This window comes from Bos indicus x Bos taurus, chromosome 25 (assembly GCF_003369695.1).
Source record: "Bos indicus x Bos taurus breed Angus x Brahman F1 hybrid chromosome 25, Bos_hybrid_MaternalHap_v2.0, whole genome shotgun sequence".
NCBI classification, from domain to species: Eukaryota; Metazoa; Chordata; class Mammalia; order Artiodactyla; family Bovidae; genus Bos; species Bos indicus x Bos taurus.
In genome coordinates, this window is record NC_040100.1 from 39,929,474 (window position 1) to 39,952,107 (window position 22,634).

At 54.6% G+C, this 22,634-nt stretch overlaps 2 protein-coding genes and 3 non-coding genes across 9 annotated transcripts; 1 reads left to right on the plus strand and 4 right to left on the minus strand.

Annotated features, from left to right (window-relative positions):
- Window positions 1–397: 397 nt before the first annotated feature.
- Window positions 398–470, plus strand: TRNAK-CUU. The gene has a single exon. It is a non-coding gene; the product is annotated as a tRNA-Lys (tRNA).
- A 6,100-nt stretch (window positions 471–6,570) lies between these two features.
- TRNAR-CCU lies at window positions 6,571–6,643 on the minus strand. The gene has a single exon. It is a non-coding gene; the product is annotated as a tRNA-Arg (tRNA).
- A 1,712-nt stretch (window positions 6,644–8,355) lies between these two features.
- LOC113883605 (caspase-14-like) lies at window positions 8,356–15,825 on the minus strand. Of its 5 annotated transcripts, none has more exons than XM_027527482.1 (9): window positions 14,639–15,825; window positions 14,419–14,559; window positions 14,130–14,325; window positions 13,930–14,018; window positions 12,926–13,036; window positions 12,625–12,792; window positions 11,399–11,515; window positions 10,932–11,006; window positions 8,356–9,648 (listed from the first exon to the last, which is right to left on the minus strand). In XM_027527482.1, the coding sequence occupies exons 1-8, from the start codon at window positions 14,711–14,713 to the stop codon at window positions 10,953–10,955; spliced, it is 951 nt and encodes a 316-aa protein (XP_027383283.1). In that variant the 5' UTR covers window positions 14,714–15,825; the 3' UTR covers window positions 8,356–9,648; window positions 10,932–10,952. The 5 variants fall into 5 exon arrangements, 4 of the variants coding, with proteins under 4 accessions (XP_027383283.1, XP_027383282.1, XP_027383281.1 ...); XM_027527481.1 differs by lacking the exon at window positions 8,356–9,648 and adding an exon at window positions 9,669–9,756; XM_027527480.1 differs by lacking the exon at window positions 8,356–9,648 and adding an exon at window positions 10,377–10,465.
- Window positions 8,873–8,945, minus strand: TRNAR-CCG. Its single transcript has one exon. It is a non-coding gene; the product is annotated as a tRNA-Arg (tRNA).
- A 77-nt stretch (window positions 15,826–15,902) lies between the features above and the next one.
- Window positions 15,903–22,023, minus strand: ZNF213 (zinc finger protein 213). The gene is made up of 6 exons (XM_027527473.1): window positions 21,709–22,023; window positions 19,436–19,935; window positions 18,702–18,825; window positions 18,097–18,161; window positions 17,769–17,892; window positions 15,903–17,441 (listed from the first exon to the last, which is right to left on the minus strand). The coding sequence occupies exons 2-6, from the start codon at window positions 19,832–19,834 to the stop codon at window positions 16,783–16,785; spliced, it is 1,371 nt and encodes a 456-aa protein (XP_027383274.1). The 5' UTR covers window positions 19,835–19,935; window positions 21,709–22,023; the 3' UTR covers window positions 15,903–16,782.
- Window positions 22,024–22,634: the final 611 nt, after the last annotated feature.

Here is a 22,634-nt window from a genome sequence, read left to right on the forward strand (position 1 = left end):
GCAAGGGGTCCACATCCCCCTACTCCACCCCCACCCTCCGGGGAAGGAAGGTCTCCCGGCTTGTCCCGGAGGCGAGGCCGTCAACCCTTCCCGATCGGCTTAATGCTGCTGCTGCTGCTGCTAAGTCGCTTCACTCGTGTCCGACTCTGTGCGACCCCATAAACGGCAGCCCACCCCCGTCCCTGGGATCCTTCAGGCAAGAATACTGGAATGAATTGCCATGCTACCTCTCCAGAAAGGGGCTGAGAGTTTGAAAATGAGAAATCGCCGGTGATTGGAACCCGGCACCTGCCACACCCTAACGGAGGGAGGCGATGTGCGCGGGATTCAGAGTGCGTCTCTACTAGTTTTAGGTTCAGCGAAGTTCAGGAGAACTGTAGCTCCTCCTTCCGCAACAGCCCGGCTAGCTCAGTCGGTAGAGCATGAGACTCTTAATCTCAGGGTCGTGGGTTCGAGCCCCACGTTGGGCGCAGCTTTTGCACCTAGGGCTTTACAGCTAAACCAAAGTGATTTTAGAGAGCGACAAGGTCCATATAAACTAATCCTCTTCCCACGGGGCTTCTTTCTGAGTTCGAAGTTGCTAGACCAGGGAGACTGGCATACTGAGTCTCAGCAGAGCATCTTGTTTCATCTTTGTTTCATTATATGTGTTTTGGAATTTAAAAGCTGAAACTGTAAGTTTCAGCACACGGAGAAATCCTTTTCTAGGAACTTAAAAAAATTTTTTTTTTAATTTGGCTGCAGTAGGTCTTAGTTACCGCACGCGGGATCTTCCTCTAGGAATTTTCTTGCAATTCCTGAGATCCCGGCAAGGCCAAGAATTGTCCCCAAAACTAGGACTGGAACCCACTTTCTTATGAGATCAGTCTCAGTTCTACATACTGAACGACAGCAACAAGAGGAGACTAGGAGATGGATTTTCAGCTAACTCTGGCCCTGCACCGGGACCTACACGGTGCTCCGTCTGTATCCAGGGGCGATCCCCAGCCAGGAGCCTCGCCTCCTCACACCCTGTGTGTCCCCACCGGCATCCGCTGCGCTTTCCTCCCTCCTGGGGGAGATGAGCAGGGAAGGGAGCCCCTCATCTCCTTTCTAAAGTAGAAAGCTGGAAGTCGTGGGACACCTCAGATAGAGGTGAGGTCCTCCACTCCCCAAGAAGCAGCAGTGAGGATGTGACTTCCTTTCTGAGAGTGAGACAGGGGAGCTGGAAAGCTTAGCGATGCCACTCCTGAGGCTCTCAGGATGTTGGGTCATCTGAGGATCTAGGTTCCAAGGTGGGGGTAAGAGAGGGGCAGGAGAGGGCTTGGGGAGGTGCCTGCCAGGTCGTGTCTCTCCTGGTGGCTGGATTGGGGCACCCTACTCACCCAAAAGAGAGGGACCCGACTGTACTCATCAGAGTTCTGTTATAGTCTGTCTTTCTGAGAGAAGTTAGGGAGAGATTATGATTGATTGTAAAGAACTGGCTCCCACAATGAAGCCGGAGAGATAAATTTAAAAACTAGCCCATTTGTCTATCCTGTGTCCTCCTCTCCCTTACAGATGCCTCCTCAGAATGTTCCCTTCACTAACTGATTACACAAAAATCCCTGTCTCAGCTTTTCTAGGAAATACGTCCTAAAATAGTTGTGTCCTAAAATATGTCCTAAAACAGTCTAAGAATGAATTGTTATGGAACCAAACTTGAGTCGGCTCAGCCTCGTGCAGTAAAGCCAATCTACTGGTGCTGAGTCGTGGTGAAGGAGTTTATTACAGACTCCAAGCAAGAAGTCCAGGCAGCTAGTGCTCAGAAGGCTCAAACTCCAGAGAGGGTTTTCAGGGAAAGGTTTTAAAGACAAGGTGAGGGATGGGAGTCGTGGGGTGGGTGTTCAGCTCATGAACATTGTGGGGAACTAAGATCCCACATACCGAGCCGGACACCCATCACTTCACAAAATTACCTTTTGTGTATGTGTGTGTGTGTTGAGAACACTTAAGGTCTACATTTAACAATTTCAGGTATACAATAAGGTATTATTAACTATAGTTGCCATGCTGTACATCAGATCTCCACAACTTATTCATCTTATAATTAAAACTTTGTATCTTTGTAACAACCTCTTCCCATTACTCCCACCCTCCCCCCACCAACAAATGGGTTTATTGACTGCTGCCTGGACCCTGGTTTGGTAATGAATTTGGACTTGAGCTCCTTGCCAGTGGAAAATGGGATACTGGTAACGCCTGACATGCAGCAGCACCGTGATTAAGCCGCCTATCACGTGGTTGATTATGATGAAGTGCCAACAGAAGCAGGTGCCCTGGGGGACCACGTGGCTGCTGCACTTGACTCTTGCAGCAGTAGAGGTGACCACAAGGACTGTGATGTGGGAAGGACTCCCCTGGGGGCGCCTGTTTGTTTGAAGAAAGAAAATGACAAGATCAGGCCTTTAAACTTTCAGCCTAAGTCACGCGCAGAGATCCAGGGATATTTTCTGTCAGCCATAGAATAATCGTATAGCTGCAGGGCTGACATTGCTGAAAATCAAACACATAACTGAATGATGTATATTGCGGAATGACACTGTAAGTTGAGTTCACAGCCTCGAGAGATCTTTTCTGTGAAAGGAAGGGCGTTGATTACGAAGGAGTGGAGCCAAAGCCTGGGGAAGTTTAGGTGGTCTTGGACTAAGTTGAGCTCTTGAACCCCTGAGTCACTTGGAGTCTCCCTTGCCAGTGAAAACAGACTGTTCTGATATCTGGGGAAAGTAGCTTTCCTCTGTTTGAATATACCACAATAATCTCACCTGGAGTGGTTGTCTTGCAAGGGGAGGAGAGTTCTCCTCAAAGCCCACACCAGCCAGCCTTGTTACCCTCTAACGCTGGTTGTCCCATAACTACAGTTAGATCAGCATGCTGCAGGAGCAAGTACAAAGGCTCGCCTGGGAGGAACTCATTCATATGCCCAAAGAATGATGCTGGCAGAAAACTAGGGAATGTGTGTGGGAATGGATCTGAGGATGTTAGGATAAAGAGGACGGGATGTGATTTTTGGATCTAGTGAAGTTATTGTTCTGGGCGTACATTCCAGCAAGCCTGTGTTTATTTCTTAATTTTTTTTAGCAGACAGATCTTTTATTAAATGACAGAGGATAATACACTCCTGAAACATGAGAGCAGGTTGACTGCAAAGGAGTGGCTAAAGCCTGTGTTTAAATGTTATTCATGCAGCTGAATGTTTCTTGGTTGGTTGGCTAAGGACTGAACACAGTGGTGGCCTGTGTTTAAGGGGATTAGAATTCAAGAATGTCCCTGGCATCATGTAAAGAAAGGAACTCAGACTCTGCAAGATAGAAATGCTTCAATGAGTCTGTCATATTTGATGAGCACACCCACCACCCCACTGAGAGGGCCCTGAGGACACTCCCTTCCATAAGACAGGGAGAGACATCAGTGAGGGAAACACTGGCAGCTTGGATAGCTCTGTGGTCACTGTTCTCTGCAGGCCACATATGATGGTGGGAGATGCTGCATTGAGATGAAGTTCCTGATTTGAGAAGGGATGACAGGACCCCAGGTGCCTGGGAAAGTAGAAGAAGTAAGCCCAGAGCTGGAGGATCAGAAAAATCTCGTTCATGGTCTTTAAAAGGAAAAGAAAACTATGTGCATATATACCATATATATATAGTCGCTTCAGTTATATACGACTCCTTGTGACCCTATGGACTTTGCTTTTACTTTATTTTTTAAAATTTTTATCAAATATATTATCATATAATTTCTTTTTTTGTTTCATATATGATATTATACATGTTTCAATGCCATTCTCCCAAATCATCCCACCCTCTCCCTCTCCCACAGAGTCCAAAAGACTGTTCTATACATCTGTGTCTCTTTTGCTGTCTCGCATACAGGGTTATCGTTACCATCTTTCTAAATTCCATATATATGCATTAGTATACTGTATTGGTGTTTTTCTTTCTGTCTTACTTCACTCTGTATAATAGGCTCCAGTTTCATCCACCTCATTAGAACTGATTCAAATGTATTCTTTTTAATGGCTGAGTAATACTCCATTGTGTATATGTACCACAGCTTTCTTATCCATTCATCTGCTGATGGACATCTGGGTTGCTTCCATGTCCTGGCTATTATAAACAGTGCTGCAATGAACACTGGGGTACACGTGTCTCTTTCAATTCTGGTTTCCTCAGTGTGTATGCCCAACAGTGGGATTGCTGGGTCATAAGGCAATGGCACCCCACTCCACTACTCTTGCCTGGAAAATCCTATGGATTGAGAAGCCTGGTGGGCTACAGTCCATGGGGTCGCTAAGGGTCACACACGACTGAGCGACTTTACTTTCACTTTTCACTTTCATGCATTGGAGAAAGAAATGGCAACCTACTCCAGTGTTCTTGCCTGGAGAATCCCAGGGATGGGGGAGCCTGGTGGGCTGCCGTCTATGGGGTCGCACAGAGTCGGACACAACTGAAGCGACTTAGCAGCAGCAGCAGCAGCAAGGCAGTTCTATTTACAGTTTTTTAAGGAATCTCCACACTGCTCTCCACAGTGGCTGTACTAGTTTGCATTCCCACCAACAGAGTTAGAGGGTTCCCTTTTCTCCACACCCTCTCCAGCATTTATTGTCTGTAGACTTTTGGATAGCAGCCATTCTGACCGGCGTGAGATGGTACATCATTGGGGTTTTGATTTGCATTTGTCTGATAATAAGTGATGTTGAGCATCTTTTCATGTGTTTGTTAGCCATCTGTATGTCTTCTTTGGAGAAATGTCTGTTTAGTTCTTTGGCCCATTTTTTGATTGGGTCGTTTATTTTTCTGGAATTGAGCTGCAGGAGTTGCTTGTATATTTTTGAGATTAGTTCTTTGTCAGTTGCTTCATTTGCTATTATTTTCTCCCATTCTGAAGGCTGTCTTTTCACCTTGCTTAGAGTTTCCTTTGTTGTACAGAAGCCTTTAATTTTAATTAGGTCCCATTTGTTTATTTTTGCTTTTATTTCCAGTATTCTGGGAGGTGGGTCTGACCTCCCTATGGACTTTGTGATGCTCTGGACCACCATGGGAAGACTACTGGAGTGGGTTGCCATTCCTGTCTCCAGGGGGTCTTCCCAACCCAGGGATCAAACCCATATTTCCTGCAGCTTCTGCATTGCAGGAGGATTCTTTACCACTGAGTCACTGGGGAAGCCCATGAGATATAGCAATTCAGTTCAGCCGCTCAGTCATGTCCAACACTTTGCGACCCCATGGACTGCAGCACACCAGGCTTCCCTATTCATCATCATCTCCCGGAGCTTGCTCAAACTCATGTCCATCAAGTTGGTGATGCCATCCAACCATCTCATCCTCTGTCGTCCCCTTCTCCTCCTGCCTTCACTCTTTCCCAGCATCAGGGTCTTTTCCAGTGAGTTAGTTCTTTGTATCAGGTGGCCAAAGTATTGCAGCTTCAGCTTCAGCATCAGTCCTTCCAATGAATATTCAGGACTGATTTCCTTTCAGATGGACTGGTTTGATCTCCTTGCAGTCCAAGGGACTCTCAAGAGTCTTCTCCAACACCACAGTTCAAAAGCATCAATTCTCCAGTGCTCAGCTTTCTTCATGGTCCAACACTCACATCCATAAATGACTACTGGAAAAAACACAGCTTTGACTATACGGACCTTTGACGGCAAAGTAATATCTTTGCATCTATATATATGACAAAGCCTCAGCGATCATCTCCTCTGTGGGTATGTAGTAGAGGAGGTTTCTAATTTTACTCTCCACCATGCCCTGAAATTTGGGAGATTTTTACCTTGAGGATGAAGGCATATATTGCATGGATTTAAAAGAGAGAAAACTTCATCATGGACTATTTCAAGCAAGAACTAAAGCAGAGAAAAATAGTATAATGTGTTCAGTTAAGACATTATCACCTCATAGAAAAACTTGTTTTGTGTATACCTCGATCCAGTCCATTATCTTTTTTTCCAGCTTTACTGAGATATAACTGACAAATAAAAATGATGTATATTGAAGGTGTACAATGATGGTTTGATATATACATTTACATCGTAAAATATTTACAACAGTGAAGTTAATTAACACATCCATCACCTCACATATTACCTGATGTGTGTGATGAAAACGCTTAAGATCTCTCTTTGCAAATTTCATGTATACAGTACAATACTATTAACTGTAGTCACTACCCAGCCCACTATTTTAAAGCACATTGGCTGTCACATAATTTAATCTCTAAATAACTGGCTGTGTTTATAAAAAAAATAGACTTTTTTAAAATATAAGTAACCACAATACAATTAATACATCTAGAAAAATGAATAATTATTTCTATATCAAGTAGAAGGGACGGTTGTTAAAATAACGTAAAGAATGCAAGCACTCTTCTGACATCTGAAAACGTGCATGTTTTTATGGGAGACTCTTCAGGGTGGCGGCTGGCTGAGTAACCCCCTGGGGGGCCTTAATTTCCCACTCGGGCAGTAGACAGCCGGCTTCATTTAACTTTTATCCCCCCTGCTCTAGAAGGTTTAAAATACAACTTTTTTTTTTTTTTTTTCTTCCCTTTTACCCCGGGTGGGACTCGAACCCACAATCCCTGGCTTAGGAGGCCAATGCCTTATCCATTAGGCCACCGGGGCTGATGAAAAACCTTCTTCGACAGTCTTAGACCAGCCTCTCTCTCACCTTCTCGCGGTTCTGTACAGCGTCCCGGCTCCAGCTTGGCTTGATTTTGGTCCTCCTGACAACCATATGCGACAGGTGCATTCGCTCAGATCCCGCCCGCCCCCGAGCATCCCGGGACCCCAGGGAGACTGCGCATGCGCGAAGGAAACTGCTCAAAGACCCAAGGTAGCAGTTAGCTCCACTGTCTTGACCGGGATACTATCCTCGCTTAGGGTACACAAGGTCTGGGCATCAAATCCCGGACGAGCTCTTTCCCCCTTCTTTTAGGAGAATCTACGTCCCGTGAGAACTAGCATCAAGAAGGAGTTCACTAGGCAAAATGTGGGCGCGAAGGGGAGAGAGGGCACAGCCCGGAGCTTGGGGAAAGCGTCGGTCACGACCTTCATTCTCCTCTCCACGTTGCTTCTTAGACCAAGAGTGTTTCCTAGTCCCAAATCTACGCGGTTTTTAGCAGAGCCCAGTGGTCTTAGGTCTTTGTCCTAAGGACCCTCCGTGATGGCTCTGTATATGCCCACCTAGCTCAGTGTGTAGAGTGTGGAACTGTAATATCAGAGAGCCCGGCGTTTACTCTCCTATCAGAAGATGGGTATTCTTTCCTCTCTCGAAGATATTTGTCATTGTGGTTCCCAGAAGTGGGGTCGGGGGAGGCGCGAGCGGAATTAGATGAAGGCAGTCAAAAGGTACAAACTTCCAGCTGTAAGGAAGTACTGAGATACAGTGTACAACATAATAAAGATAATTAACACTGCTGTGTTAGAAGAGCTCATTTTTAGAGTTAAGAGAGTAAACCCCGAGTTTTCATCACAAGGATGATGGATGGTCACTAAACCATGATTGTAATAATGATTGTGATGTATGTGAATTGAATCATTATGTTGTACACCTTAAACTTATACAGTGCTGTATGTCAATTACATCTCAGTAAAAGTGGGGGAAATAATTAAAATGTTTATCTTAGTGAAATTTCTCTTCTTTTTATTTATGAGTCCTTAGCAAACCACTGAAACATCACGAAACTGATAAAGGAGACAGTGACACTCCCCATGACCTCAAGATTACTTGCGCCCTCCATTGGGGTACAGGCTCAGCTGCCATTCCCCCACCGTCCTCCCTGGGGGGAGAAGGTCCCATCGCCTTGGTCATTCCACTTAGCCAGAAATTCCTTAGCCAGAACTTGGTTCCTCAGGGACAGTCATTTTTTCTGGGTAAAATGATGGCTCAATCCTGGGCATATTCTTTACATTAAAATTTTAAATATACATTCACACTAATCGACTCTTGAGAGTCCCTTGGACTGCAAGGAGATCCAACCAGTCCATTCTAAAGGAGCTCAGCCTTGGGTGTTCTTTGGAAGGAATGATCCTAAAGCTGAAATTCCAGTACTTTGGCCACCTCATGCAAAGAGTTGACTCATTGGAAAAAACTCTGATGCTGGGAGGGATTGAGGGAAGGAGAAGAAGGGAACGACAGAGGATGAGATGGCTGGATGGCATTACTGACTCGATGGACGTGAGTCTGAGTGAACTCCAGGAGTTGGTGATGGACAGGGAGGCCTGGCGTGCTGCAATTCATGGGGTCGCAAAGAGTCGGACACGACTGAGCGATTGAACTGAACTGAACTGAACCATTTAAGGGTATATTCACTGCAAGAAATCGAAATTACCTATTATAATTAAAAAATTTTTTTAGTGTTTAAATATGTGCGTAACATTATATTTGCCATTTTGACCATTTTTAGTGTACATTTTAGTGGCATCAGTTACATTTACCGTATTGCGCAACCACCATCACTTCTATCTATTTCCAAAACTTTTTCGTCACAATAATCTTTTATATTTTTAAATGCCCCCGACCCCTTGAGGGTGGGCCACCCCGCAAAAGTCCAACCCCTCATCTGTCGCAGTTCTAGTCATCTGAACTGTATTCATGCAGCCAGTCGCCCCTGGGCTCCTGGGACTCATGGCCGGGGTTCCAGGGTCAGCAGTCCGCCCGGGTTTGATCAGCGTGGGTCTCCCCACAGCGCCCAAGGGTTCACCTTGGGGTTCCAAGTCTCTTAGCAGCAGGGATGCATCTGAGGGGCAGGAGGGAGTGTGGCTGACAGCCCGAGGGTCCTAGGCTTGCGTAAGGAGCAGTTGGGAGGCACGGAAAATTTTAAATCTAAGGAGGAAAACTGAACGCTGCAACGACCACGAAGGGACTCGAACCCTCAATCTTCTGATCCGGAATCAGACGCCTTATCCATTAGGCCACGCGGCCTTGCGAAGGACGGTCTCTCAGCTTTTCTCATAAACCTTTTGCAAGCGCCTGCGTAGTGCCGCCCCTAAGTGCGCGTGCGCACACTGGCCCGGCGCCTCGCCCCCGGGGCTCCTGGTGAGCCGGGCTCTGAGCCCGCAGCTGGGCGGCGCGACTGAGCACCGCTGAGGTGGCCGTGCAACTCAGAGTTCGAGCCCGCGTGACGCTGCCCAAGCCCCTCCTGTCCCCAGGGTTCCTGATCTCTTCTCCCACAGCCCCAGGCCCACGCTGAGGCGGGGCTGCCCGCTGCTCCCGCAGCCCCTTTGCTTCCCCTATCGCAGCACCACTAAACCTGCCGTCCAACCCCGTCCGCGGCCCCAGCGTGCGGTGCAGGTGGGGTGGGGGTGCTGGGAGGGTGCTGTGGACCCTGGGCATCCAGCGCCGCCCAGCCCACGTGGGGCTTTCTTAGCCCCGTCTTCCCCCGGTGGGCCCAGCCTCCGAAGTGCCCGGCGCTTCATATATCATCTCGCTTATTGTCCTAGTTCCCTGCGTGCGGGCGCTATTCACGTGTCCAGCGATCACCACGTTTATTCCATGCCAGCCGAGCCTCCTGTGTTATCTCGCCGTTTTTAGGAGAGGAAACCGAGGGGTGGACGGGGTCACTGGCGGTGCTGGTGTGCGGCCCCCCACTGTCAGCACTCCTGGGTGGCCGCAGGCGCGGTCAGACCTGCAGGCAGAGCCGGCGCCTCAGGGAGCTGCGGATCTCCAGACAGGCCTTGCGGCGGTCATCACAGTCGGGACCCAGCACGTCCAGCTCACACACCTGCCGATTGACCTGTGTGGACCACACTCAGCCTGTGTCCAGGACGGCCAGGTTCCCCACACCCGCGCCCAGCCTGGCACTCAGTGTATTGTGAGGCCTGGAGTTTCAAGTGCTGCCTTGACATCTTTGGGGCTCACAGGCCCCCTCGGTTTCCCTGCTCTTGTTAGATGTGCCCCCCACCCAGCAGGGAAGGCCCCTCTCGCGGCTAGTTCCCCCACCAACCAGATCAGATGCCCTCCACCCCCTCTCTCATCCTGAAGGGCTTCAGTTCCCTGCCAACCTGTGAAATTAGTCCAACAAGTACCCCACATCCTGCATGTACAGGGCCTGTGTCTGCAGCCCCTGCTGGTTCTCTCTGCTCCCCAGGGCAACCCCGAATGACCTGTGGGGCCCAAGGTGGCCTTGTCCCCCAGCTGTGAGCACATGTGGCTAATAACTGCTGGCCGTGGCTCTGTCCAGTGCCCAGTGTTGTGTGTTCAACTATCTCATGTTTCTGAGGGCAAAGGACTTCCTCCCTCAGCAAAAGGATGACTAGGAGGTGAGCAGAACACCGGAGCTGAGAAGAAGGCTGAATCCAGTCCCTCTCCCCAGGCCACCCCCACTACCCCCCAACTCACCTCAGTCATCAGCTCCAGGAGGTCTGCCTTGGGGTCAGCTCTGAGGACCTCCACCAGCGTCTGGATAAAGTCTGAGCCCTTCTTATCCCGATAGGCCACACAGCCTAGGCCAGGGGTCCAGGACCAGAAGGTCACAATTGGTCCCCTCCCAGTTGCCTTCCAGTCCCCAGGGGCCTTTTGTTAGTGGAAGAGGGGGCAAGCACACAGGATCCCAGGGTTTGGGGTAGGGAGCAGCGCCTTCTTGCTTCTGGATTAAGTTGTTGCTCAAGGTTTGTGGAGTGAGTATACCATGGACTCGATGTCTAAGAAACATTTACTGTGAACCCACTATGTGGACCTCATGGACCTTACAACCTAGACGAGAGGAGTCAAGTCAAGTGCTTAGCAGAGCCAGCCCTCAGTTTGAGCTCTCCATGTTACTATTGTCACAAAAAATAAATATGGAAGAAAGATGGCTTAACTGCAATGGGGCTGCACCCCAACAGCCAAGCCCCAGATGTCCCTAACGCCACTTCAGATCTCTGGCCAGGAGGTTGGGCTCTGTGTAACTGGGTTTCATGATGACCTTACCTTCAGCGGCTGCATAGACCATCAGCACATCTGCTTGGTTAGGGCTCCTTGGAGTGGGGCCCCTGGAGGACCTGCCTGCAAGAGGGACCGACACCTTTTACCCAGCATCCCAGGACTCCACCTTCCCCGAGGGCCCCCTCAAGTCCGGCTCAAGGGCACACAAAGCAGTAGAAAGAGTGCAGGGCAGGAAAGACAGATCCGGTTTCAAATCTCAGCCTTGCCACTTACCAGCTGTGTGACCTGAGAAGAGCTATTTTCCCTTCCTGTCTCCAGGGCTGTTTCAGGCTCAAGCAGGGGGAAAAACTCTCGATTTTCAAAGGTCCTTACCCTTTAGGAAGGTTTCCCTTCCTGTCCTCTTGGCAAAGAGAGGAGAGAGGTGGCAGCAGGATCCCAGCTCAAAGCCCCAGAAATGCCCTCTGGCAGCTTCCCCACCAGCCCTACCCAAGCCCTCCGGTAGGCAGACCCACCTTGCACATCAGTACAGACGTGGAGGACATCGGCCTGGGAGGGGGTGGCTGGTGGTGCCCGCAGCCAGCGTCTGAACCAGGGGAGAGCTGCAGGTCCCACGCCCGCATCCCTGTGCCCTGGGGATGGAGGGGACAGTCAGGTCCTTTCACTCAGAAGACACCCCAGGGTGCTTCCAGGGTTCTAGCCCCCAACCCCCAGAGCTTCTGGGCCAGCCTGCCAGGCCGGAAACACTCAGAACACTAAATGACACGTGCTGAGGGTGAAGGCTCAGGTTCATGGACATGACCTCTAGGAGAGGCTGGGAGGTGGGCAGGAGAAGGGGAGTGCTCAGGCTTTCTGGAGGAGGTGAACAACAAGTCCTGAGAGGCTGAGCGCAGGATGAGGAGAGGAAGGGCAGCAGGAGGCAGGCCTCCAGGGCGGGCCCGGGGCCTGCTCACCCCCACGGCAAGCCTGAAGCAGGAAGATCTTGGGGCGGCCCCGCAGCGCCCCGCAGTGGCTCAGCTCCTGCACAAGCACCTCCAGCTGCCTCTCTTGCCCGTCAGCCCCCAGGAGCTGCCCCTGAGGCCCCCGTGGGCCATGAGGGCCACAAGGGCACAGCTCACGGGGCCCCTGTGGGCATCCAGCCGCTTCCGGAACTGGGCCATCTCCTCCTGGAAAGTCTGGGAGTGGGGGATGAGATTGGGCCTGGGCCAGTGTCATGGCCTCCCTAGTACCTGGTGTCCCCTTCCTGGGTGGTTTCTGTAGCCCTCAGCCCACACTACCTCCCACCTCCTGCCAGCCTCAGGCCCAGGGAGAGTAAGACCTTTTTTTAACCAACCCCCCTGCTGCAAAGCCTGGCATGGCCTCATTGGAGGTGATGTGGATCCAGCTTCCTGCAGCTGGTTCTCCGATCACCACGGAGAAATTGCACCAAAAAGTTAAGGGCCATGAGGGGAGAGCAGTGAGCTGACAGCTGTCTGGGAAGGAACGAGAGACCCTCCCAGGAAAAGCCTGAGGGTCCATCTAGAGCCTTGAGCAGGGGCCGGCGTGAGAGGTGGCAGCGGCCCGGGAGACTGGACTTGCAGGAGCAGGGAAGTGGGTTCGCATAGATGCATGCATGCAACAGGGAGGCTGGGGGTGCATTTCTGCCCACAATTGGTAAGAGGCCCCGGACAGAGTCCCCAGGGTCTGGGTGGGGGGTACCCTTCCTTCAGAGGACCTTCAGAGGTTCTGGGCTTCCCCTCACCTGGGCTGTAGGGTCTGTCCTCAGGGTGGTCTCGAAGCCCAGGGCCTGGCACAAGCCCTCCAGCGCCTCCACATCGTGCTGGGCCCCCAGCCGGCCCTGGGTCACAGCCAGGAGGAGGGCGGCCCTGGCCCCGGACAGGTCATACTGAGCGCTGGGGCCGGGCTCTGGCTACAGACAGGGCTAAGTGGGTTCAATGCAGTCGGAGGACCTCCCGGCTCCTTGCCCCAGCCCAGGTCTCCCCGTGCCTCCATCCCATTCAGAACTGCTGCCATGTGGTTGGACCCCTGCCCTGCCTCCTCACCTCGGGCCCCCAGGGCTCCACGTTCCCTAGGCATAGTGCCCCCCGCAAGGAGCTCCGAAGCACTGGGCAGTAGGCAGCCCCTGCGGACTCTTCAGCTGTCCTGGAGAAGACCTAGGGGCAGAGGACTCTTCAGGCGGCCACTCTGTGGGAGTGCAGTTATGGGGGTGCCCTGGCTCCAGGGAACAGCTTGGCCAGGCTCTTTGGGATCCCCTGCCAGAATGGAGGGAGGAGACAGGAAAGAAAGGGAAGGCCCGAGGGAGGTCCTAGTCAAGCTCAGGGTCACAGAATTCCAAGACATGGATGGCCGCAGGGAGACAGTGGCCGAGCCATTAGGCACGCTGCTCCCTGGCCCGGCACCGAGGTGGGGTGCTCCCAGAGTGGGTCAGGGCCCACCCGGGAAGGCCCGTGGGGTGGGCGCCACCTAAGGAGAACTGTGGAGCAGAGCTGGGGCCCACCCTCACCTCTGGGGTCAGCCAATGACCACCTACTGCCCAGTGAGAACTTTGGGCCTCAAGACCAGACCTGATTCCCAGGGACCCACAGGTCTGATGGGACCGTCATGGCTGGGTGAGTGTGAACAGGGGTGGATGGGAATTCAAGCACCCACCCTTGGGTGATGAGGGGCACAGCTGATGCCCGGAGGGTCTGTGCCAGGCTGGGATGACAGGGTGGGGGGGGGGGGCAGGACTCCAAGCAGAGGAGCAGCCTGGGCAAAGGCACAGAGCTGAGCAGATGCTGGAAAACCTGGGGTGCCCTCAGTGGGTTGAGGACAGGCATGGGAGGGGATGGGAAGTGAGGCTTAGAGGCTGACGCCCATGTGTAGACAAGCCTTATTGTGGCATGAGTGGGGGTAATGGATTCAGGTGGGGATGAGATCGGGCCTCAGCCAGGGTCACAGCCTCCCCAGTACCTGGAGGCCCTCCCTCTGGGTGGTTTCTCTGGCCCCCTAGAGAACACATCGGCGCCGTCGTACCCCTCCCGGGACGCCCCTCCTGGGCCTTCACCTCCGTTAGCAGCTGCAGCAGTGACCAGTGAGGACGGCGGCCGCAGAGCTCGCCCAGGCTGGCGAGGAAGGCCCCAGGCTCGGGGACAGCTGGGTGGAGAAGCAGCAGCACACGGGCCTGGAGGGAGGGTCTCGGCCCTCCTGCCCACCCCACCCCCACTCTGTTCGGCCCCCACCTGGGGGCTCGGCCGGCCCACTCACCCCCGGGAGCGCTGGAGAGCAGCAGGAAGACCTTGGGGCGGCCCCACAGGGCCTTGCAGCGGCTCAGCTCCCGGACCAGCTGCTGTGACTGCCTCAGCTGCCAGGGGCGGGCCACCAAGGCCACGAAAGCACAGCCCACCGAGCCCCCATGGGCATCCAGCTGCTCCCGGAACCTCGTCAGCTCCCCACGGAAGCCCTGGGGCAGAAGCGAGTGCCAGCCTGAGTGCAGGGAGGCCCCAGGCGGGGCTGAGGGCAGAGGTTGGGGGAGGGGGGGCAGATGAGGGCTCACCTGGACGGAGGCCCCCTGCCTCCGGCAGCTCTCAAAGCCCAGGGTCTGGAACACACCCTCCAGGAGAGCGGCCGTAGAGGCTGACACCTCAGGGCTGCAGAGGGCCAGGGCCACCCTTGGGTCTTTCACGCTGTACTTACCCTGGGGAGGCAAGGCCAGAGCTGGGCCGGGGTGGGGCTCAACCCGGAGGCAGCGAGGGGCTAGGCCAGACAGCACCTACCTTTCTTCCCAGGCTCTCCTGAGCATCGGCCACCTGTGAGGCCACCTGCAGGGTCCCAGCCACCAAGAAAGCCATGGGGATGATGTCGGGGCTTCCTTCGAACAGCTTCAGTGCCAATGCTCTGGGTCCCAGGGCCTGGCCTCTCTCCGAGTCTTATCCCATCAGCTCTGTTTATGAGAAGAGTTGTACTCTGCCCCCTGCCCTGGAACCCTGGGTCCTGGACACCCCTAGGCCCTGGTCTGTTCCCTGGCTCCCATTGGCTACTTCCTGCCTGGCACTAACACACCCCCACCTGCGCCAGGAGCCTGTGCCCAGTCTATTCTTAGCTTCTGGCCCACCTGCTATCTGATCTCGTTACACTCCAGTGTCTCCCTTCTGAGCCGCCACCAGCACCGAAAAAATTCATGCCCTGCCCCCGCCACCCACCACCCCTACTCACTCATTCAGGGCACGTATAGGAGCCTGCCCACACAGCAACTGCCAGCCTGGGGGCATGGGGAGCAGCGAAGGCACCGCCCCAGAGGCAGGAAACCCTGGCTGGACTCTGCTCTCCAGGGAGAGCCCCGCAGCTTCACTGGAGAAATGGGGTCTGTCCAGCAACCTTGGGATGAAGCCTGGGTTACATGGGGGCCAGAGAGGCTGGCGCACAGACTGGGGGACAACACATCTTGTCTCGGCTCACCCCCACTGTCTTGCAGGTGGCCCCAAGGCCACCACCTGCTGAACTGGAAAGGACTTGGCAAGGTAGAAGGTGATCTCAGCACACACCCACCAGCTCCGCAGGGGCCCAGGCCCGGGCCAGGCAGGGGAGGGTCAGATGTGAAAGTCTGCTTGGTGTCCATCTCATCTCAGCAGTACTCCCTCCCTAGGGTCCAGAACAGGGTCCAGGCAAGAGCACGAGCCCCTGCCCTGGCCAGTCACGGGCTCCAAGTTGTCTCATTTCAAGGGACAGAGCGCGGGCCCCAGTGAAAACCCCGGCCCCCAGTTAGCCGCCCACTCTCCTGCGGGGTAGGGAAGGGTGTGTCGGCTGTCCCACCGTGAGCTGTCCTCAGGCCGGGGCAGGCGCTGGCTGACACGGGGACGCCCCCGAGGCTCACGGCAGCCCCTGGAGCCCAGGCCACCCAGAAGCTGAGACGGTGGCCCCACCCAATGACGGTCCAGCACCAGGTGCTACAGAACCACCAGGTCAGGAGGCCCAGGATGAATTCCAGGCCCCTCCACCCCCCACTCCCAGCAGCCACCAAAAGAACAGGAGAAGCTTGGAGAAAGTTTCCATGTTTATTCTCATCTTTCTGCTGCCCTTCTAAGGCCAGCTGGGCCAGCTCGTTGGGAGGGCCTGTGGTCAGTCCCTGTGAATGCCCTTCTGCAGGGACTGCAATGCCTCAGGAGTCAGCAACAGCATGCCGACAGAGCACTAGCATGAAGTACCGTAAACCCCGAGATTCGAGGGGGTGGGGGGCAGCGGAGGCAGCCAGACTCGGCCGGCCCTGTTCTTCATCTGCACAGTTGGCCTCTGTCCCTGGAGCCCACACCGCCCTCCTCAGCTGGTGGAGGGTGACTCTCGGGAACTCAGCTGGGGGCAGGTTGGCTGAGAGCAGAGGCGGGCAGCTTCTGGGCCGCTGGGACAGGCCAGAGAGGCCAGTGCCTGGACATGGAAAGGGGTGGAGGCCAGCAAGCCTCTGAGCCCAGGATCCACTTCTTCACAGGTGTGGGCCGACCCCTCCCCTGACCCCCGACCCCAGCAGCACCCTGAGGCTTAGCCTCCCTCCCACAGGAAGTCACAGGATGGCAGGACAGAAGGCCTGGCCCATGGACCCAGCCCAGAGGCTGGGAGCAAAGAGCCACGGGGCCAAGCAGGGCTGAAGAGGGCTCTGGGATGGGGACTCCAGGCCCTGCCCGAGTCCTGACTTCCCTGTGTGCCAGCCTCTCCCCCGTGCTCAGGCCACCCGCCTGCAACGTGCTGGGGCTCCAGGAAACGAGGGGCAAGAAAAACCTCGGAGCATTAGAAGTCTGGCAGTGAGGTCACGGAGGACTCCATGCCCCGAGGCGTCAGCCAGGGTCCCAGGAGGGCAGGGCCGCCGGTTCCGTGAGCGGGAAGCCACACTGAGATGGTGGATTCGGGTGGGTAGGTCCCGCTCCCGTCCTCAGCCCACAGGCTGGGCCATCTTGGCGTGCAGGCTCTGGTGGGCGATGAGGTGGGCGCGCTGCTTGAAGCTCTTGTCGCACTCACCGCAGCCGAAGGGCCGCTCGCCCGTGTGCACGCGCCGGTGGTCCAGCAGGTAGGAGCGCAGTGAAAAGCTCTTGCCGCAGTCGCTGCAGCCAAAGGGCTTCTCGCCCGTGTGGATGCGCTGGTGGTCAGCCAGGTAGGCGCTGCGGCTGAAGCTCTTGCCGCACTGGGTGCAGGAGAAGGGCTTCTGGCCCGTGTGCACGCCCTGGTGGCGCACCAGGTCCGAGGAGCTGCGGAAACTCTTGTCGCACTCCTGGCACTTGTGCGGCTTCTCGCCCGTGTGCGTGCGCTGGTGGCGCGCCAGGTCGGAGCCCCAGCGGAAGCGCTTGCCGCACTGGCCGCAGCTGTGCGGCTTCTCGGCCGCCAGGTCCCGGAGCTGCCGCCGGTGCGTGGGCGGCCGGCCCCGCCGCGCCCCCACCACCCGCCCCCGGGGCGCCCCCGGCCGGGCCCCACCCTCCCAGGCCTCGGCCTCCTCCGGCCTCCAGGATGCGGTCTCGTTGCCAGCAGCCTGGTCCGGGAGCGCCGTCACCACCTCCTCCAGCCGGGACTTCTCACTGTGGCTCCTGTGCCCCAAACCTGCAAGGGGTAGTAGGCAGCCTCCTAAGTGCCATGCGGTTCCGGGGCCACAGAGGAGAGGAGCGGGAACGGGGCTCCGGGCTAGCGCCTGGGCGCTCAGTCTGACAGCCCTGCGCTCCAGAAGACCAGCCTCCATGCAACGGGGACATGAGGACGACGGCAGAGAAACCGTTTGGAGCACCCAAGGGGTTTGCCAGGGTTCCGGAACAGAGGTGTTTACTAACTACAGACCTAACCGATCTACCGCACCTTCCACTTACTAACTACAGGCTTAAACAATCTATGTCTGGGATCCCACCCAGAGCCCCGGCTGTGCCCAATGCTTACCCAGGGCAACATTCCGAGAGTTCTCCCTTTTTATGTCCCAGAAGAGATCCCTCTGGGCAGGGTCCAGGGACCCCCATTCTTCCCGGGAGAAATAAAAGGGAATGTCTCCAAATGTCACAGGTCCCTAGAATGAGGTGAGGAAGCCCAGCTCAGAGTTGCCTTGCTCAGGACTCCCCAGGCAGGTATGGGTGGAGATAGGAAGGGCGCTGGGATGGGAACAGGATGGGTCCTGGCAGGAAAAGGATGGATGGAGGAGGCCTTGTGAGAAGGAGAGATCCATTTCAGGGACTCATCAGGGTCAGAGGGGACAAAGGGATGGGTAACTCACCCCAGAGGCAAAGCAGGTATCTGTCGTCTCTCTGGTGCTCCCCTGTTTAAGAGCTGGAAGCTGGGCTGTGGGGAAGAATGGAGCCTCAGAGAGCCTGGCCCAGGCCGGCAGCAAGGGCTCTCACATGCTGTCTTTCTCACACACACACACACACACCACATGCCTTACACACACAGACACCCATGCCACACACACACACACACACACACACACCACATGCCTTACACACACAGACACCCATGCCACACACACACACACACACACGCCACATGCCTTACACACACAGACACCCATGCCACACACACACACACACACACACACACACCATGCACACACCACACACAGACACACACACACATAGACATACGCCATGCACACACCACACACACACCATACACCACACACACGCCTTATACACACATGCCACACATAGACACATACCACAGAGACATACACACACCACACACACATGCCTTGCACACACACACACATACACACACCCTGCCTTGCTGGAACAGAAATACCCTACCTGCTCCCCTTAGGGTAACACCTGAGAAGGACTCAGGCCCCTGACCAGCCACTCTGCCACCTTCAAGCTTACTCACCACCACGGCTGTGCGGCTCCCAGGGTACAGGTGGCCGGCTTCGTGTCCCCGCCCTCCAGGGAGGCCCCTGGGCCTGGGACCCCTGGACTGCAGCCTCAGGTTCCGCCCGCTCTGAGGGCACATCCTGTGCAGGAACCACAACACGCTCATCAGCATCGAGACCAGACCGGGGAGACAGAGTTTAATCCCTGGGAAGGAGACACAGGACACATTCCTCAGGAGGCTGGGGGTGGGCAAGGTGGTCAGCACGGAGCCCCCAGGGAGACCAGAAGACACTGGGCAGTGTTATCTCCCCGACCAAGCATGAGGCAAGGACCAGCCTCCAAAGGCCAGAATCAGAAAGCCACTTAGCAAGGGGCCGTGGTGGGAGACCTTCCTGTCAAGGGCAAGACCCCACTCCCAGGCAACACATCAGCATCTCCCCAGATGCCTCCCAAGAACACAAATAAACGTTTGCAGATCCTGTGGAGCCAAGAGCTGCTTTCTCGGAACATGCCTCCTCTGGTCCTGCTGCTGCCCTCCAAAGTCACCAAAAAGAAACCAGATTCACTTGGATGGTATCTTTCAGAAAGGCCACACATTATGACAAGCTCCCGTGGACGCTCCCTCAGCTCTCCGTGTCCTCTCCAACCCCCGCCTCTGACCTATGGAGGACTCATCTCTAGGGAGACAGCCAGCTCTCCTCAGTTCACATGCCATCCAGGTGCCCCCAAGGTGGGGGAGGGGCCCCTCACCTGTGACCAAGCTTTCACTGGCTGCTTCTGCAGGTCCTCCACCAAGGCGACAGCCTCCTCGCCACTGCCTGGGCACCGCTGGCACACCCAGTCCTGGACGCCCAGGGGCAGCACACTCAAGAACTGCTCCAGCACCAGCAGCTCCAGGATCTGCTCCTTGGTGCGCAGCTCAGGCCGTAGCCATCGGCAGCAGAGCTCCCAGAGCTGGCTGAAGGCCTCGTGGGGCCCGCCTGCATCCCCGTAGCAGAACTGCCGAAAGCGCTGGCGGCACACCTCTGGGTCCCCGTGGTCCTCTGGCTGGGCAGAGTCCTGCTCCCAGGAGGAATCTTCTATCTTCACGATCAGAAGCCCTTCTCCCTCCTCAGGGGCTTGGTCCTGAGGCTCTGGGGGGGCTGCCATCGCCCTGGCCTAGGGCTCAGGGCCAGTCAGCCTCAGCCTGGGTCTTCAGTCTCCCAGAGGGTTCCCCAGTGGCAGCGGGGCTGGCATCTGGACAGGCACTCCTGGAGAAAGAGCAAAAGAGTGGGGCGGGGGGCGTGGTATATGAGCAAGCACCGGCCTGGAAGGACGTCCAGGGACTCTAGCTCCAATTCCTCCTGACCCTAGGGCCTTTATAGGCGTTCCTCTGATGTTTAGCTCATGCTTCTCTCTCTCTCTCCTCCCAGTACAGGTGCAAGCCCCCTTATCCTCAGTTCCCAAATCCCCAACTCCCAGGTTTTCACCACCTGGTCTACTGACGTGAGATGAGCATATTTATAATTTCCTTTTATCCCAGGTAATGTAAATGTTCATATGTTGTATGGCAGAAATATTAATGTATTTGCTCAGTTCATAAAAATTCATCAAGCTGAATTCTTTTTTTTTTAGTTCCACCAGTTTATTGCTACCAACCCATCTCCCACAAGCCTCACGCACACGTGCTCAGTCACGTAACCCCGTGGACTGCAGCCCGCCAGGCTCCTCTGTCCATGGGCCTTTCCAGGCAAGAATATTGGAGTGGGTTGCCATTTCCTTCTCCCAGGCTGAACTTTTGATGTATTTTCTGTATATGATTCTTCAATTAAAAAAAAAAAAATTCTTTTAACTGGGAATTTTGTGGTTGGTTCAGTGGTTAGGACTTGATGCTTTCACTGCTAGGGACTTGAGTTCAATCGCTGGTTGAGGAACTAAGATTCTGCAAACTTTGTGGTGCTTCCAAAAAAAAAATTTTTTTTAAACTAATGTTTTGATTACTGAGTGTTGTCCCAGATTCTCCTGGTAGTGTTATTGTTATACAATATATGTGCTGTATTATCTTTCTCAATCTGAAAACTTAATTCCAAAAGAGACACCACCTGGAGCCATCCATTATCCATAGATACACATGAACATGACACATACTTATACCTTATTGCAACTCTACACCACAGTGAAACGTGTGTATTTTGGGTTTCTACAATTGCTTTTTTTTAAAGTAATTTTAATTATTTTATTTTTGGCTGCACCGGCTTTTCTCTAGTCGTGGACACTGGTGGGGCTACTTTCTAGTTGCCCTGCGCAGGCTTCTCATTGAACTAGCTTTTCTTGTTGCCCAGCACAGGCTCTAGGGCACAGGGGCGACATTGGTTGTGGCACGTGGGCTCAGGAGTTGTGGCGCACAGGCTTAATTGCTCCGCGGCCTGTGGGGTCTTCCTGGATCGGGGATCCAACCCATGTCTCCTGCACTGGCAGTCGAAGACTCTTGGCCACTGAGCCACCAGGGAAGCCCTTTAATTGCTTTTTTTGTTTCAAGAAAAAAAGTGATTATGAACCATTGTAATAAAAGGAGGGATTTAAACAATACAGTAATACATCAAAGAGAAATTCTTCCTTCCACATTGCAGCTGCTCCCCCATTAACAGTCTGACAGCTGACCTCCCAAATCTTTCCCAGAGCAATTACTGGAAATGTATCCACAGAAATGGGGGGAGGGGGAGGGAGGGGAGTGCTTTGTGCGTGTTTTTACATAAATGAGTTCTTACTGCAACACGGTTTAGTAATCCGCCTTTCTACCTAATAATGCTTCTTCAGCAGCCACTCTAGGAGATCCTGCAGTACGGATATACTCGTTTCTTAATGAGTACCCATCCCAGCTGAGCGAGGCACTCAGATCGTTTCCAATTCTTTTCTACTATACGCGAAGCACGTCCTTTACTTTATTCTCCTACTCCTTACAAAACCCCTGAAAGGTACGCTCTCCACGCTCATCCGCCAGTGACCGAGGAGGAGGCTCCGCTCGGAGAGAGCCAGGGACTCACCAGAGTCGCTCAGCAGGACTCGGCAGTCGGGAGCGCGGACCCGGCCGGAGCCCCGCCAGGGTCCCAGGAGCCTTGCCTGCCCGGAGATGAGAGGCGGAGGGGCGGGCTGCTGAAGCGACGCCCCAGGCTTTCTCCTCCGCACCTCCAAGCGGTGCGCGGCCCCTTCGGCCTAAGCCTCCGGGGGCCGGGCCGGGCCGCCCAGAGACCGGTACTAAAACTAAGGAGCCTGGCGGGCCGCGTCGCCGGTCCCGCCCCTCTCTAGACACACACCGCCCACAACAGCCCAGGCGATCCCAGTTTCCGCCGCCTGCTCTGGGTGCCGGAAGTTCGCGCGGGGCCCGCTGGGAAGCGACATAGCGCACGCGTCGAGGCACGCACTAAGCACTACACTCCCCAGGAGGCCGTTCTCCCACTATACCCGCCTTCTTTCTGACGGATGACCAATGAATGGGCAGAATTCCCAAGGATGGCCAATCAGAAGGCAGTGACCCATGCACAGCCGCACCCATTCCATTCCCCCAGTCTGAGGAGACTCGCACAGTCTTCATCTCTCTTGGTTTTTCAGTTTTTTTGGTGCTCCTCTGGCCCCTGAAGGGCGTAAAGGGGAAGCCAAGACTGGCCTGGTGGGCAGATACATGGCTTATCCGAGCTACGAGTGGGACGCCAGCTCCGCCGGAAGGGATGCTCAGGGGCGGACTCTTCTGTCAGTCCTCGGCATTTCCCGCTCCAGAGTGGGTCGAGTACTGGGGGGACCGTGGTCCAGGAGCTGGAGCTCGGCGCTGGGAGACTCCTTTATAGCTATAGGGTCCCGCCCAAGCCTTCATCTGCTCTTAGTGGATGCTTGCTGTGGAAGTAGTTCAGTGAGGGGCGGGGGACCTCCGGCGGCGATTCTTTGTCCCTGAGAGTCGACCAGGGTCTCTCAGCCG